The sequence below is a fragment of the Malurus melanocephalus genome, unplaced genomic scaffold, assembly GCF_030028575.1.
Source record: "Malurus melanocephalus ecotype Western Australia unplaced genomic scaffold, MMel_1.1 scaffold_857, whole genome shotgun sequence".
Classification (NCBI taxonomy): domain Eukaryota; kingdom Metazoa; phylum Chordata; class Aves; order Passeriformes; family Maluridae; genus Malurus; species Malurus melanocephalus.
Genome location: NW_026624089.1, coordinates 133,799 through 149,297, shown reverse-complemented (window position 1 = coordinate 149,297; position 15,499 = coordinate 133,799). Strand labels below are relative to the sequence as shown.

At 51.8% G+C, this 15,499-nt stretch overlaps 1 protein-coding gene across 1 annotated transcript in view; it reads right to left on the bottom strand.

Annotated features, from left to right (window-relative positions):
* PRKG1 (protein kinase cGMP-dependent 1) overlaps window positions 1-15,239 on the bottom strand; it is a gene marked incomplete at its 3' end in the record, with an annotated part of 32,709 nt that extends 17,470 nt beyond the window's left edge. The window contains exon 1 of the mRNA XM_057385708.1: window positions 14,648-15,239. Within this exon, the coding sequence (XP_057241691.1) occupies window positions 14,648-14,958 (311 nt within the window). The remainder of the gene's footprint in view (window positions 1-14,647) is intronic.
* Window positions 15,240-15,499: the final 260 nt, after the last annotated feature.

Sequence of the window (15,499 nt, the reverse complement as noted above, 5' to 3'; positions counted from 1 at the left end):
TGGAGCTGCTGCACAAAGCCCATGCAGGGTTATGGAGGAACCCAGCAAACCAAAGAGCAAACACTGAAATCCCCTCTAAACACACCCCACTGACAACACTCACAGTTACACACTGTGCTGGCACTGAAACTACAACACAGGAGATATTCCCCAGCTGAACCTGCACAGAAACCCGAATTCTCAGTGGCATTTTGTRTTTGATGATCTCCACCATGGGCTGGTGGGTGCTGAGAGCTGAGGGCTGGTCTGTGCCACCGAGCCAACCTCAAAGAACACAGGAACGAGCAAAAACTGAGCTGAGCAAGGGAGTTCCTGAGTTTGATCATCATATTCTCCCCCAGAGCAGCTCAGAGAAGTCTGTAAAGGTGGGACAAAGAAGTGCCAAGCGTAATTACTCCTCTCAGGTACTCTTAACTGCATTTTTCTAGGCAGATAATGCCAGCACTCCCAGCTGGAAGCTCAGCAGCAGAAACCCAAAGTGACCAGCTCTACCCTCCAACAATCAAGCTGGGCTCCACAAAGCTTTTAGATTAACAAAAAAAAAAAAAAAAAAAAAAAAAAAACCCTCCATAAGTTTCTAACCTGAACTTTAACTATTCAAAACTCCTCACATCATTAGCACACCTCTAACAGACATAAACGCAATATTGAAGATTGCTGTGTGAGTCACTCCCAGGTTAACAGGAAAAGAAAGCCTTAAATAAAACCTGTCATTAACCTGTGTCTGCATTAACATTTGTTCCTTAGGTGGAAATTTGGGGAAAGCTTTTCTGCCCGTGAAAAATCAATGTCCCTTCAATGAGAACGTTGGAATTTTAAGTGTCCTGTTTTTGTTAAAAACCGTGCCTTATGTAATTTGCTATTTAATCAGGAATGAAAGGTAATTTCTAATCAGCAAGTGCTTATGAAGCAATTACAGTTCAGGCCTTCTTTGGGACAGAAAAACTCATCAGCACTGAAAGCCAGGCAGATCAAAGCCTGTAGCGATGGGCAGAGAAAACCGTGTGCTGACCACAATTCTCTCCTCCGCTACAATGGACCCCAAACTCCCCAGCCTGCTGAAAMATGGGGGGCAAAACCACAAAAACAGCACAAGGATCTCTGAAGAGGAGAAAGTAAAGGAATAAATGAACTTCCCACTGCTCTCTGGCCAACCCTGAGGCTGCGAGCAGCACTCTGAGCAGGCTGATGAATCCTCGCTGTCAAAGGCAGCAGAGGAGTGTTGTGATCTGCACACTCCCTCTCCTAAGCTGCTCTGGCAAGGCGATTACAGGAGCTGCTTCCTTTAAAAAAGTCAAATTTATGCACACACAAACAAAGGGCTCATTGTACAATCAGGAGCAACAGCAGCACCAGGAAAAGAGGYTGCTGCAAGGGGAAATGGGATGCAAAATGCAGCAGGAAGGGAAGGAACGGAAGATGCTGATTTTTCAGTTCCTACTTCTTATATGGATCAAAAGGCCACAGTGGTCACAGAATTCCAGAATGGTTTGGCTTGGAAGGGACCTTAAAGCTCATCCCATCCCACCCCTGCCATGGCAGGGACACCTCCCAYTGTCCCAGGCTGCTCCCAGCCCCAATGTCCAGCCTGGCCTTGGGCACTGCCAGGGATCCAGGGGCAGCCAMAGCTTCTCTGGGCACCCTGTGCCAGGGCCTGCCCACCCTCCCAGGGAACAATTCCTTCCCAATATCCCATCTGGCCCTGCCCTCTGGCAGTGTGACCCCATTCCCTGTGTCCTGTCCCTCCATCCCTTGTCCCAGTCTCTCTCCATCTTTCCTGTCAGCCCCTTCAGGTCCCGCAAAGCCACAGTGAGGTCACCCCAGAGCTTCTCCTGTCCAGGCTGAACAATCCCAGCTCTCCCAGCCTTCCCTCCCAGCAGAGCTSCTCCATCCCTCTGACCATCCTGGAGCCTCCTCTGGGCTCTCTCCAGCAGCTCCAGGTCCCTCCTGTGCTGGGTACAGGGGCAGCTCTGCAGTGGGGTCTCACCTGAGCACAGGGACAGAACCCCCTCCCCTGCTGCCCACGCTGGGGGCTCAGCCCAGGGCACGGGGGGTTCTGGGTCTCAGCTCCCACCCACAGCACCCCCAGCTCCTTCTCCCAGGGCTGCTCCAGCTGCTCATCCCCAGCCTGGACTGATCCCAGGGGTTGCCCTGACCCAGGGGCAGCATCAGCACATGGCCTGGTTAAACCCCCTGAGATTCCTGAGGGTCCCCATGGGGGAGTTTGGGGGCTTTAGGGTTTGGTACCTCAGCCAGGCTGGGGGGAACAGCACTGGGGAAGAACTGAGGAGAGGGGACAAAGCTGGACACAGGGATTGTACCCGGCACTCACCCTTCCCTGCTCAGCTGGGACTGATGTCCCTCCCCTCCCAGTCACTCCTCTCAAAGGAAGCAGAAGCCACCACCAGCCCAGACATTTGCAGACAGCCCAAAAAGCATTTCYGAGGGTGTGAGGGGGAGGGTCAAACGCAGAAATCTATTTGGCACCTAAATATAGCCCAGTTAACTCAGCAAACATTTTCTCCCTACTACCCTGCTATTTTGTCTGCGTGCAGAGGCTGCAGGGAGCCGGCTGCAGGGAGCCAGCTGCAGCATCACCCTCTGATCACATTCTCCCAGCAGGAATTGGCTTTTGTTTCCTGGCAGAAATTTCTGCCACCACGTGCCCATGACCACTCTCCTGAGTCTTGGGTATGAAAATTCAGTTTTCTGCTAAAGCCTCGGCAGAAAGGAGGAGCTTTTGACCTCAGCCTTACGCAAAGGAGCTGGGCTCAGCCACACCTGGCTGGCAACCAAGGCCCTGATAATCCAACAGGACTCATCAGGTGGCTGCTCTCCCAAGCTGACCACAGGCTGATTAATTATTTCATTCCACACCAAGTTCATTAAGTTCTCTCATTCCACACCAGGTTAATTAATTCTTTCCTTCCACTCAACCCAGCTGCTGCCAAAGGGGAGGTTTCTCAGCCGGCTGCACTCAGAGTAGAAGCTGCTGCTCAGAAAAGCCTTCATGGGCAGTAACCAAAAAGAAGAGTGGGCATTTTGAGATTCTTGTTTAAAAAGCATTACAACCCTTCAGAGTATTTTAGGAGGATGGGGTTGCCTTTTTGTTACTTTTTTTGGGTAATAGGACTGCACACCTGGACACCTGTAGCATGTAGAGGAAAGCTTTTATCATGATGAAAATTAGAATAGAATCCCAGAATCCCAGACTGGTTTGGGTTGGAAGGGACCTCAAAGTCCATCCAGTGCCACCYCTGCCATGACAGGGACACCTCCCACTRTCCCAGGTGGCTCCAAGCCCCAATGTCCAACTTGGCCTCGGACACAGCTTATSTGGGCACCCTGTGCCAGGGCTTMACCTTTTTWWAATTATTTATTCATAATTTCCAATCCAAACCCACCCCCACTGGCTCAAGGCCATTCCCCTTTTCTTATGACTCCTTCCCTTGTCCCCAGTCCCTCTCCAGCTCTTTTGGAGTTTCTTGAGGCACCAGAAGGGGCTCTAAGGTCCATCCAGAGCCTTCTTTTCCAGGCTGAACCCACACCTCTCCTAGCCTTCCTACCCAGGAGATGTGTTAAATGATCCATGACTGATTCTTTTTTTTTTTTTCAGAATCTCTTAAATATAACCTTGCCTGAAGTTTTACCACACAGGCAGATCCCTGTCACTGCAGCATCTTATTTACCCTTCAGATGAGTCCATAAAGAGACAATTGAAGTAACTTTTCAAAAGCCCTCCCTGCACAACAAATATTGTTTTTAAAAGCCCAGGCCATGGGCAGAAGGAGAGATTTTGAGTCTAAAAAGAACCCCCAAAACACCAAGATACCCATGCACAATTCTTCTGCAGTGCTCTCACAAGAACTTGCTGAGGTGGCTGCCTTTTATCCTCAATGTTTGTCGGGCAGAAAAGTGCTCCTGAGGAGACAAAGCAACCCCAGAGAAAATGGTGTCAGGGCACTGAGTGGTTGTGGCTGAGCCATCCCAGGATCCCCAACCCAAAAAGATTTTAAAAACCAGCTTTTAGGTCTTCTGGAAACACTGAGCACAAGGAAGGTTTAAAAYGAGCAGATTGATGGAAGGGGGAAAACCCAACTGTTCAGCAGTGAGAGATGTGCCAGCGCTGGGTCTGAAGCATCAGCGAGGGATGCTCAGGGTCTGCACCCCGCAGTCCTGCCCTGCCCATCCCTCAGTGCTCCAGGGACTGATGTCACCTGATGGCTGCAGACACCTGGGACTTGGGGTGGGATGAGCCCTCTCATCATTTCACTGAGCAGTCCCATGGAGAGAGCCAAGGCAGCTCTAAAGGAGCCACAGAGCARCAGCCTGGCAGCCAGGCAGCTTTTTTGTGCATCCTGTTCTTTGGTGGAACTGATAAAAATTCCATTAAGAAGCTCAGAATAAGCATGGAATATTATCTCCCCATGACATATCATTTCTTCAGTATGAGCTAAACCACAAAACATTTCAGCTGCTGACCAAGGAAATCAGGAGAGGTAATGGAGCTGAAGGCTTCCCAGGAAGCACCTGAGCCTCCGCAGGCTCCTTCAGCCTAGATGAGAACTCCAAATCCCTGTGAAGATCCCATTCTGGGTACATTACACAAACATCCACATTTTGCACAGTTCACCTGAGCTTCTGCTTTGCTCCAGTGCCCAAGGCAGCTGTCCCAAGTCCCCCTGCAGATCCTGCCCCCTGCCAGCACAGGCTCACTAAGCTTTACCTGTTGTTTGTTACATATTCATGCATTTTCCATCAATTTAACAACTCTGCCACAAAGCTCTAAATATTGCTCAGCTGTATTTATTAAGCAGGAGCCTTCTTCAGAGCCCTGCAACCAAGATTTTTGTGCCCAGCAAGCTTAAACAAACAACGTGACTCCAGCTTAAAGCATTCGTCCATCACAGACTGGAGCAAGAACCTTTTGTGGTGTTAAACATTGAAAAAACAAGTGGAAATAGAGTAAACCTGAAATTCAAAAGGTCCCTTATAGCTCACACATGGAATTTCCAGTCAGAACAAGGAGAGGGTGAAGAGCCACTGTGCCCCAGAGGTGGCATGAGAGTGACATGGACCCATGTCCCTGGCTCTGCCCCATTTCCAGCAGCTCTCCCTTGTGTTTGGCCTCACCACGCTGAWGGGGCAGCCTCACTCCCCATTTTCCTTTTCCATTGGTACCCACAAATACTGGGATAATTCTTAACCTGGATTTATACATGCCAAGTGATGCTCTTAGCACCACACTAGTGGTTTCCTATTTGAGTTATTTTTGGCTTTTAAATTAAAAAACAATTCAGAAAACCTCCTAACACCTGTTTTGCCTGCACAAGAGTCACGGCACAAACCCAAAAAGCTGAGATTTGACTGATGATCTCCCTTTTGGAGCCACTTTGCCTACCCAGATAACGTTAACACTCATCCTTGCATAAAGTGCAAAGGGAAAAAATTGGGGATTTAAGAGGGAAGGGATAATTTGGCACAACTTCCAGAGGCTCTGGGTTCCTCCCAGCTGTGCCCCTCAGACAAGGGAAGGTCAGGGAACACCGGGGGCTCTCCTGGAGTGCTCATTATCCCAGTATCCCATCCCACCCATGGCTGGGCACAGCTCTAATGGAGAGAAGGGGAGAAGCCTTCCCTCGCCACACTTGTCCCTGCCCTGTGACTGGCAGAGCTGGGCTCCYACCGGGAGAGCAGAAAGCAATCACTGATCTGATGAGCAGGGCATGTTCCCCCTCTGTGCCAYTGCTGTATGGACAGGATTTCAATGTGCAGGGAGGCATAAGCAGACACAAGAGGTGTTACACACACACACCCTGCTCAGTTCTTAAATATCTGCCGAGTCTGGATGCACAGCCCTGTCCAGGGATCACACACCAGCTGTGTGTGAAGGCACACGCACACTCCCACGTCTCTGGTGGATTTATCCCACTGTTTGTCTGAATGCTCCCCACCAGGGAGGCCTGTTTGATCCACGGGCAGGACTGGAATTCAGGTGTAACTCTGAGGTACAACTTAGAGGTGAATCCATGATTCTCTCCACCCCGGTCCCTTTGGATCAGACTGTGAAATTTCACAATTTTCCCGCACCCCTACAATCCCAGTCCCTTAGGGATGTTCTTGCTCCAGCTGGAGCCTTATCCACAAGCCAGTGTCTCCAGGGATTTCCCTTCTGTGGTGTGTTTATCCACAGCCACACTCACTCTGAGGTGCTCCTATTCCAGCATGGCCTTTTCCAGGAGCCACAGTCCCTCTAGGAAGGAAGCTGCTCCGGCATTGCCTTACCCACAGCCACAGCCCCTTCAGGAATGAACCCACTCTTCCATGAGCCCAACCACAGCCTCTTGCACAGCCACAGATTTTCCAAGGGGTTCCTGCTCCAGCAGAAACCTATCCCTGGGGTGCAATCCCTTTGGTGATACAGACAATTTGAGATGTTCCTGCTGGAGGTGTGACCCCACCACCACCATCCCCCACTCATAGCTGGGATGGAGGGACAATCAGAAGGGTGAAAGGGAAAAGCTCCCTGATATAAAGGCAGTTCAACAGGTATATCAAAAGCCACAAGGAATWCATTCCATGTTTTCCACAGTCAGGTGGGTATTCAGATATTCCTGGGAAAGCAGGGCTCCATCCTGTACAGCAGTGACTTGAGAAGATACAGGAAATATTTGGAGTAATAGCATTTATCTCTYCTCCTTCCCTCAGCTCCACATGCTGATCATGACTCCATATGGGTTGGGACATTACTTAGGCAGATGGGATCAGCTGTCTCGGCTGTTCCCTCCCCAATCCCCTGCCTGCTCCCTGGTGGGGCAGGGTGAGGAGCAGARAAAGCCTGAAGGCACACCAGAAAAGATGAGGTAGAAAATCCAGCCTCCTGAGGTATTTTGTGCTCCAGTCCCTGGGGATTCTCCGCCTCCGGATGTACCCAGGAAAAAAGGTGATCTTTTAGGGAGATGTACAGTCTGGACCCTGCTGGATGGAACAGCTGTGTAGAAGGAAGAGCTTTGGGGTTGTGAGGGAAGAGAATAAGCAGCATCCATGGGAAGAGAGAAAAATCTCAGGCAGAAGGAAGAGCAGGAACAAGACACCCAGGGTGGTAACCCAGGGCTCAAAAGCAAAGGGAGAAGAGGTTGGTGCTCCACACCACCAAACACAGGAGCTGCTAAAGGATGTTCATCTCTTCCAGCTGACCATGTCCACCCTGAAACCTCTCACAGCTCCCTGCAGATTTTTACTAACTTCAACAATACTGCAATTTCAAGACAAAGAGGTGGAAGCTACCTGTATTTACAGGATGCCTGATCCTCCGTGTCACCTAAAGGAATTTCTCGGGAGTTTTACRGTCCTGATTTTGAAAGCATCAGTACAGCTGAAGCAAGGTATCATTTCCAGGCTGAGTGGCACAATTTGCATCACATTCGCTTTATCTAACCTTCCTGAAGTGCTTGGCCACTGCCCTGATGTGCTGCTGGCAGTCACAGGGCATTGATTTCCTCTCTTCACCAGAAATATCACCCACCAAGAACATTATTTTCCTCATTTAGCCCGCGGACTCCGAGAGCAGTAATGAATTCCCTTCAGCCGCCGCACACAAATGACATCAAATGGGCAGTTTAAACCTTAACAAGCACTGACACATCCCAGGGCCCCCCTCACTGGGGGCAGGGAACTGGGGCTCTCCATTTMCATCACATCCAGGTTATTTACTCCTTGCCTCCTGAATCTCAATGATACTCTGTGGTGGTGACAGAAATCAACTGCATTTCCACACTGGGATTTGAAGGGAGCTTTAAAATCACCTCCTTCATGGGCAATGACACCTTCCACTAGACCAYGTTGTGCTCCCACAGTCCTGCTGGTTCTTCAAAAAATTCCCTCTACTCCACAGGTGTTAAAACCTGATTGTTCTCCCTTCTAATGAAAGTGGATTTTCATGAATGTTATACTCCCCTACATGTGCTAAATACATACGTGCATATATATGTCATTATATATACATATTTTTCTTCACATTCAACACAAACTGTGTGCACGTTTACAAGACTCCAGTTCAATTTTCCATCAACCCAGGCAGCTCTGTTATGATTTCTCCTCTTTATTCACATCACCCACAGMCAGCACCACCTCACAGAACMTTAAATAAGACAAAATGAGCTGGCCTGGGCTGGGCAGTTTCCAAATCCTTGTCAGGCCCCAGTGACAGAGATCCTGCACAGCTTCCCTGACACAGCTGGGGTGTTTGACAGGAAATACCTCCAAWAAATACGCCACAAACCAAACCAAAGAGGGGAATTTGGGGAARAGAAGCACCGCTTCAGGCAGGAAGTGTTGCAACCTGACAAGGGGCTTTTTTTCAGTGATAYTCTACTTCAAGTTAGCTCCTAATGAACAAATCTCAAATACARCCCAAAGACCCCAGACTTCTGGAAGTCTGACAGCCCATTTTTTTAGTTTAAAAGCAGTCACGGGTGTTGAAGTTTGGCTCTCCCTGCTCAGGCTCTGGTTTCCAAGGAAACCAGTGGCTGCAAGAGCCTTGCAAAACGCCAGTCCTGTGCTCCTGCTCTGAGCACGCTGTGCTGGAGCTTCCCTTGACACAAACCCTGCCAGGCAGGGGCTTTARCACCATTTCCAAACCACCTGGATGCAATTCCAGGCGCTCAGGATGTCAGGATACACAGAGCATACCCGAGTGATTGCACACTTATACCAAACCACTTTCTGTGGAGGCTGAGAGAAGAAAGGAATTATTTTCATGGTTTAGGCACCACTGTCGCAACAAATACTTTTGTTTTTTCCTGTTCTCCCTTCAAAACAAAACGTGAATGTCAGGGACTCCTCTGYCTGCATGTACCCTCTAGAAATGGCAAAGCAGCAGATGAAAAACATTTACAGAAATATTTACTCTTCATCCTGATGCATATGCAAGGACTTTGGCCCTGTAAAAAGCCAAGAGCAAAGGCCAGTAGCACAAGCAGCAAGGATTGTCACTGATGGCAATGAGTGGCATTTAACCCACCCCCAGCTCAGCTTTCCAGGCCCCCTTGCCTCAGGATGAGGCTTGTTTTCAGTAATGCTCAACATCCTATGGAATCTATCCCAAGCAGGTTAACCARAAAAACTGATATATATCAAGTCGCTATATGCTAATGTCTTGGGTTGATTTTATGAYAACACTCTCAACCCAAGACAGCTTTTTAACTCCCTAAAGAAACAAATTTTCCCCTTGATTCCCATTTTCCATGTGGTGCTCAGCAAATCCAGGATTCACAGAGTCCTCTCTCCTTCCAGAGGCAGCTGGCTGGGCTAAACTCTGTGCTACTCCATCCATTCCCACTGCGCTTCAGCACTCTAATCTGKCTYTTAAATTATTATTATTAWTAATATTATTAATAATAATAATTTCAGACATGTCAAGACACATCCTGTGTTTAGGAACACAGGATGCTGAAGCTCAGGAATGCTCTCACMGAGCCTGGTGAGAAGGAATTTGTGTCCATGGCCTGGGGACCTCATTTTGTGTTGAAGCACTTTAAAACTCTCCACCTCCAGCATTCATACAGGTAAGGATTAATGTAATACAGCTCAGAGGAGTACAGGTAATTATTCCAGTAGTAGAGATAAAAGAAAAAAAGTTAATTCTGCAGAAAATGGAATTATGGAGCTGCGCTACAATTTTTTAAAAGAGTTTCTATGTTAATTACCAGCTGTTAGTGTGCTCAAAGCTACTGAACTTGCTGAATAGMGTTGTTTTGCATATAACCACCATGAAAATGTCACTGTAGTTTCAGAACAGAAATACTTTGCTTTAAAACACAGTTTACTGACACCACACTGCTAAAATTAATAYCCAAAAGCAGCAGGGAAGTCTGTGTTCCTCGTTGAACAGAACTAAGAGTAACTGACACTGCAGCAATGTTTTATCTTGCAATTAAATTCATCTGAGCAAGAACCATACAGAAAATGACACAACAACTGTGTGGCTTTAATAGCTTTGTTGGGAGGATTGTTCTTTACTTCCTTTGAGTCAAAGCCCTCCGGAGTTCACACTCAGCATCAGCATCACCTGCCTGAACAAGTGTGTTGAGAGAGGACCCARAACGCTGCTTTGAAAGAGGAAAATCGTAGTTCTCTGCAAAACCACCGAACAGCACAGAGCCGTCCTTTACTACTGCGAGTAACCCAAACCTCAGCGGGCTGTTCTGTATTACACAAGGAGCTGAGCTGTCACAATGTCCCGTTGTCACTTGCCGAGGCATTAAAGCAGCTCGGAGCGTGAGTCAAACGAGTGCACAGAGGGGAGCCCCATCACCACCGCCRCTGCCGAGCCAGACCTGTCAAAACACAGGGAAATCACGCTCGACTGCCTCGCTCCAGCGCTGCCCTTCGCTGTGCTCACAGCTCCGTCAGGGAGAGCAGCATCCCTCACAGCAGCATCTCAGCCCTGCGCAGCACCAGCACCACTCAACACATGGCAATAAAATCCTGACCCCAAATCCTGACCCCTAAAAGTGCATCGAAAAACCTCACTGACATTAATGGATTTTCTTCCATCAAGCATCAGCTTTAACTCCGTTCAGACGGATTCAACATCGGAGCACATAAAAGCAACGGCGGTGTTTAACAGCTCTCCAAACAAATGATGAATGCGTTYCAATTAATCACTCACTGGACACATCTGAGTAGACTGACACCAGAAAGAAATGAAGGTTGCACCACCACATCCATCTCTGCTGATTGCTCGGGGCAAGGTGTTTCACCAGAAAGCAACAGGGCTCAAGAGGCCACCACCATCCCAGCTCCTGCCCCACATTCCAGGAAACCATCCCCACAGGAGGGTGCCTCAGTTCCTGCCCCCATCATTCCAACCACCAGCTCCCAGTGGTTTCATCACATACCAACCAGCCTCCAAATTATTTTAGGAAGAGGAGAGCATGGGGGTTGAGGTAAGAGAGGTTTGGGTTGTTTGGGGGGGTTTTAGATGAATGGCTCCTGGATGGTGCAGCATTGATAAACACCAAAAGACCACTACATGCCAACACCCTAAATGAAAGTGCTTTTCAAGCATTTCTGGGCGTTTACAACTATTATRATCAGTTAAAATATGCCTCTAGCCCACAGAGGATGTGCGCATTYGCCTTCAAAGAACCAATCTGGCCGTTGCAGGGATTCTGTTAAATCTCTTGTATGGGTGTTGTACTCTCCCCTAAGGCTACGCAACCAAGTATTTTATATTTCTTAAACCAGACCTCTTAAACACAACTCACAGACTGCTCCTCCTCTCACAAAGAAGTCTCTGGGATTCTGGCAGATTCCCCAAAAGTCTGTTAACTCCCCAAACCCAGTTATTTTTCATTTTACTCGACATTTCTCACAGATAACACAGCGCTTTGCTGCTGTCTCTGTTAACAACAGTGCTTGTACCACCKCAGCTGAGAGATCAGGCCCTTCACACTCACGAGCTCTGTGCTTTGTTTTACATTCTACTTCTACATTTCTTTTTTTCTCCCTTCTGGAAAAGCAAACACGCTGATTACACAGCCTTCCAAAAAGGCAAACAGCTGTTGCCGATTTCTGAACAAAGCAGCCTGTTAAAATTAAAGTCCTGGGTATTTTCCCATGGCAAGTGGGAGGCAGGGAAAGGGAAGAGTTGCAGCCTGCTGGTTACAAAGGCTTCTCTTTGCTTGGCAGCTCTGTACAATTTTAATTGTAAAGGCAGTCGGTACAAACTCGGTCTCCCGGTATTCTCTCCGTGCTGACAGGCTGTCAGCAGTCAGGATATATCCTGCCAGAGGTCAGAGGTGTGGAAAAACAAACATGGGCAGCAATTTGGGAAGATGAAGAGGAGAAAAAGATTTGTCAGGGCATTTTTTCTGCTGTGGAAGAAACTGGCTGGACATGTCCCTCCACAGATTTAYCTTCTCACATGAGCCCAAAAAGTCCTGTTTCACTTTCAAAAACACTTCAGAGGCAAGACGAGCCCAACCCTGCAACAGAAACTAAAACTCTCACACCCTGAAAAAGTGGTTTTATTTAACCATATGCATCTTAAATGGAGGGGAGTGGGCTTGTGTGTAAGATCCTGAAGATTTATRGTATTTTTCCACACGAGGCAATTAAATTTACTTTCACACTTTGAAAGCCATTCATAGAATCATAGAGTGGTTTGGTTTTGAAGGGATCTTAAAAGTTCCTCCAGTGMCACCCCTGCCAAGGGAGGGTGACCTTCCACTGTCCCAGGCTGCACCAAGCCCCAATGTCCAGCCTGGCATCAGACACTACATAATTCCACCTAACTACAAAAAAACCCACCATCACTTTAGAATCATTTTGGTTGGAAACCACCCCTAAAATCATTGAGTCCAGCCATTCTCCCAGCACTGCCAAAGCCACCACTGACCCATGACCAAGTGCCACATCCACCTGCCTTTGCAGTGAGCAAAGCTTCCTGGTGGCTTGACAAAACCAAAGGTTGGGCACCACCCCCTCAAGAACCTCAGTGGTTCAGCATGAACAGGGAAAAAAGCCAACCCTTCTCTGCACATTTTGGTTTTTCCAGGTCCTCTCCACCTTAATCCTCACCACCACAAGGTGTTATGTCAACCATCAAACTCTTAGGGCTGACACAGAGCACTCAACGCTTCCCCAGAGCCACCTACGCTCCTGAAACCATTAACAAAGATCTTCTCCTGTAATCCCAAACCAGTTTGGGTTGAAAGGGACCTTAAAACTTATCTCMTTCCAACCTCTGYCAKGGGCAGGGACACRTTCCACTATACCAGGCTGCTTCCAAGCCCCTGTAATGCCCCACCTGCAGCCACAAGTTGATTTAAATATTGTAAATATTATTAGGAGCACTAGCCATGGACGGTCCACATGGAACACTCCCTCAGAGGAGTGGCACGCATTACACCCCACATTGGACTACTGAGCAGCATTTACACAAGGAGCGATTAAAATTCCAGCTGGAATACGTTAATCCAAAATTTTGCCAGGTTTCCTAGGGTACGGCGGAGGCTCTGGGAGCTCCATTGGCACTTCGGGGGCGCTGAGGGGCAGCGACCCCGGCGAGGAAATCAGCGTGGCTGGGGTTTGGCTTTTCACATGCCTTATCCCACACTGAGSATTTATCAAACACACCAGGGATTCCACAGACCACTCTCCCCTTCTCCAGACGCCGGCGCGCACTTTTTGGGGTGTTTTATTTCGTTTTCGAGGGGCAGCGGGGACGCATTTTTCGCGCCGCCGCCGTTCGTCCCCTGCCGTCCTTTTGAACGCGCGGCCAGTCGCCTTAAAAGGGCAAAATATCTGTGGCGGTGGGAACGGAGGGGCGGGAATACGGGAATGTGGGAACGGCAGTGTGGCGGGAGGGAGCGGGAACGGGAAGCGGCGTGAGGGGGACGCGCGGCACGGTCCGGCCCGGCCCGGGGTCCCGCCATGGCGGCCGCCCTGAGGGCGAACGGTTGCCTAGAAACGGCGGGGGCCCGCCATGGCGCCGGGAAAGGGCTGAGGCTGCGCGGGGAGAGCAGCGAGCCCCAGCACGGTCCCTGAGGGGACACCCCGGCACGGTCCCTGTACCCCGGCACGGTCCCCGACCCTCGGCAGGGTACCTGTACCTCAGGCAAGGTCCCTGAGCCCCGCCACCCCCGCCCGGACACCATCCCCGTRCCGCCTGCCCCGTCCCGTGCCCCTGCCCGCATTCCGGAGCCCACACGCACCCCACTACTGGAACGGCTCCAGGGATGCTCCAGCACTCTCCCGRTCATAATTGCAAGAGGAAAATGCCGGCCGCGGAGGGGAGGAGGGTTTGCCAACCGACGGGGAGGTCGCGCCCTGTACCCGCACATGGAGCCCGGCGGGGCGAGCACCCGCTCATCGCCGCTTCCCTGCTCCTTTTCTATCCCTTGAGGAGCGCTGAACCAAAGGCACGGCGAATTATTGGCCAGGAAGAGGCACTAAGCACGAAAGAGCGATCCCGCTCCCGCGAGGGCTCCGTTCCCCCATTACGGCGCTCTAATTTCCCTAATCTGCGGCAGGTGTGAAACCAGGGCAGCGCATCCCCTGCGCGCCCGCACCTGAGGATCCCGCAACTTTCCCAGCCCCCGCACACCCTCCAGCGCACCGGGACACCGCAACCAGCCCGTGCTACTGCCAAAACCCCCTCCCCAAAACACCAGTCCCCTCCCGGAGAGCCGGGCACCCCATCCCGCCGGGCTCCTGCTGGGAATGTCTCCCGGCGGGGTCCCGGAGCGACCCCCGGGTTTCTCCCACCCCCTCCCGCAGCGGTAAAGCCCCTAAAGCCACGACACGACCCGGTTCAGCCTTTCGGCAGCAGCATCCGCCCCGCGCCCCCCGCTGCCCCTGTTCCCCGGCGGGATGGGGCGGCCGGGTATCCGCGGAGCCGGGACAGGGGACGCCCGAGTTTCCCTATGCCGGCACCTCGGCGCTCGCTCCTGCCGCTCATCCCCCCCGCAAACCCGGCGCTCGCAACTTTCCCACCCCGCGGGGCCACCCGGGGAGGATGCGGGAATGCCGCGCTCTGGGCTCCGCTCCGGTCCCTGCCCGGCGGTGGCGGTGAGGCCGGGGATGGAGCGGGATGGAGAGGGAGAGGTGTGACCGAGCGGCGGGACGACCCCCTGCTTACTGCGGGCTCTTGGGGTAGAAGGGGAGGGTGACGTGGCTGAGATCCTGGATGTCGAAGGCGGTGGGCTCGGCCGAAATCGCCTGGCGCTTGGTCCTCTGCTCGCCCTGCAAGGTGCCGGCGCTCTGCTGCTGCGCCTGCTGCGTGGCGGGCCGGATCACCGAGCGGTACTTGTCCAGCTCGTTTTGCAGCTTCTGGATCAGTTCGTCCTTCTGGTCCAACTCCAGCTCCAGCTCGTCGATGAGCGCATCCCGCTGCCGCAGCTCCTCGATCTTCTCCTGCAGCGCGTACTGTAAATCCCGCAAAGTGCCCATGGTCTTGCCGCCGCGCTCGCCCCTCGCCGCTCCGGGCAACTTTCCCCCCGCGCTCGGGCCACCCCGGCCCCCGCCGCGCCCCTGGGCTCGGCTCGGCCCCGCGGGGCCGCCGCCGCAGCCGGACCCCCGGCACGGCGCTCCGGAGCCGGGCTGTTGGCAGGGGCGATGTGGATCCGCCTGCGTCAGGCCGGGCTGCCGAGGGAGCCGAGGCACACGCACAGACACACACACACACAGACAGACACCCGCGGCGGCAGCGGCGAGGGAGGGGAGGCGGGCGGGAGGGAGGCAGGGGCGGCGGGGAGGATGCACATGCTCGCCCCGCTCCCTCCCGCCGGCCCCGCCGCGCCCCGCGCCGCCCACGCCCCGCGGGCTGGCACAGAGGGAGGGAGGGGGCCGGCCGGGAGCGGCTCCGGTGCCTGCCCTCCCGGCCTTCTGCCGGGGGCTAGCACACGGCTCCGAGCCGCCGAGCACCCGTCCCGCCGCCGGCGTGAGCCCGCTCCCCTCCCGCCCTCCTCTGCTCCGCTCGAGGTGCCGCTTT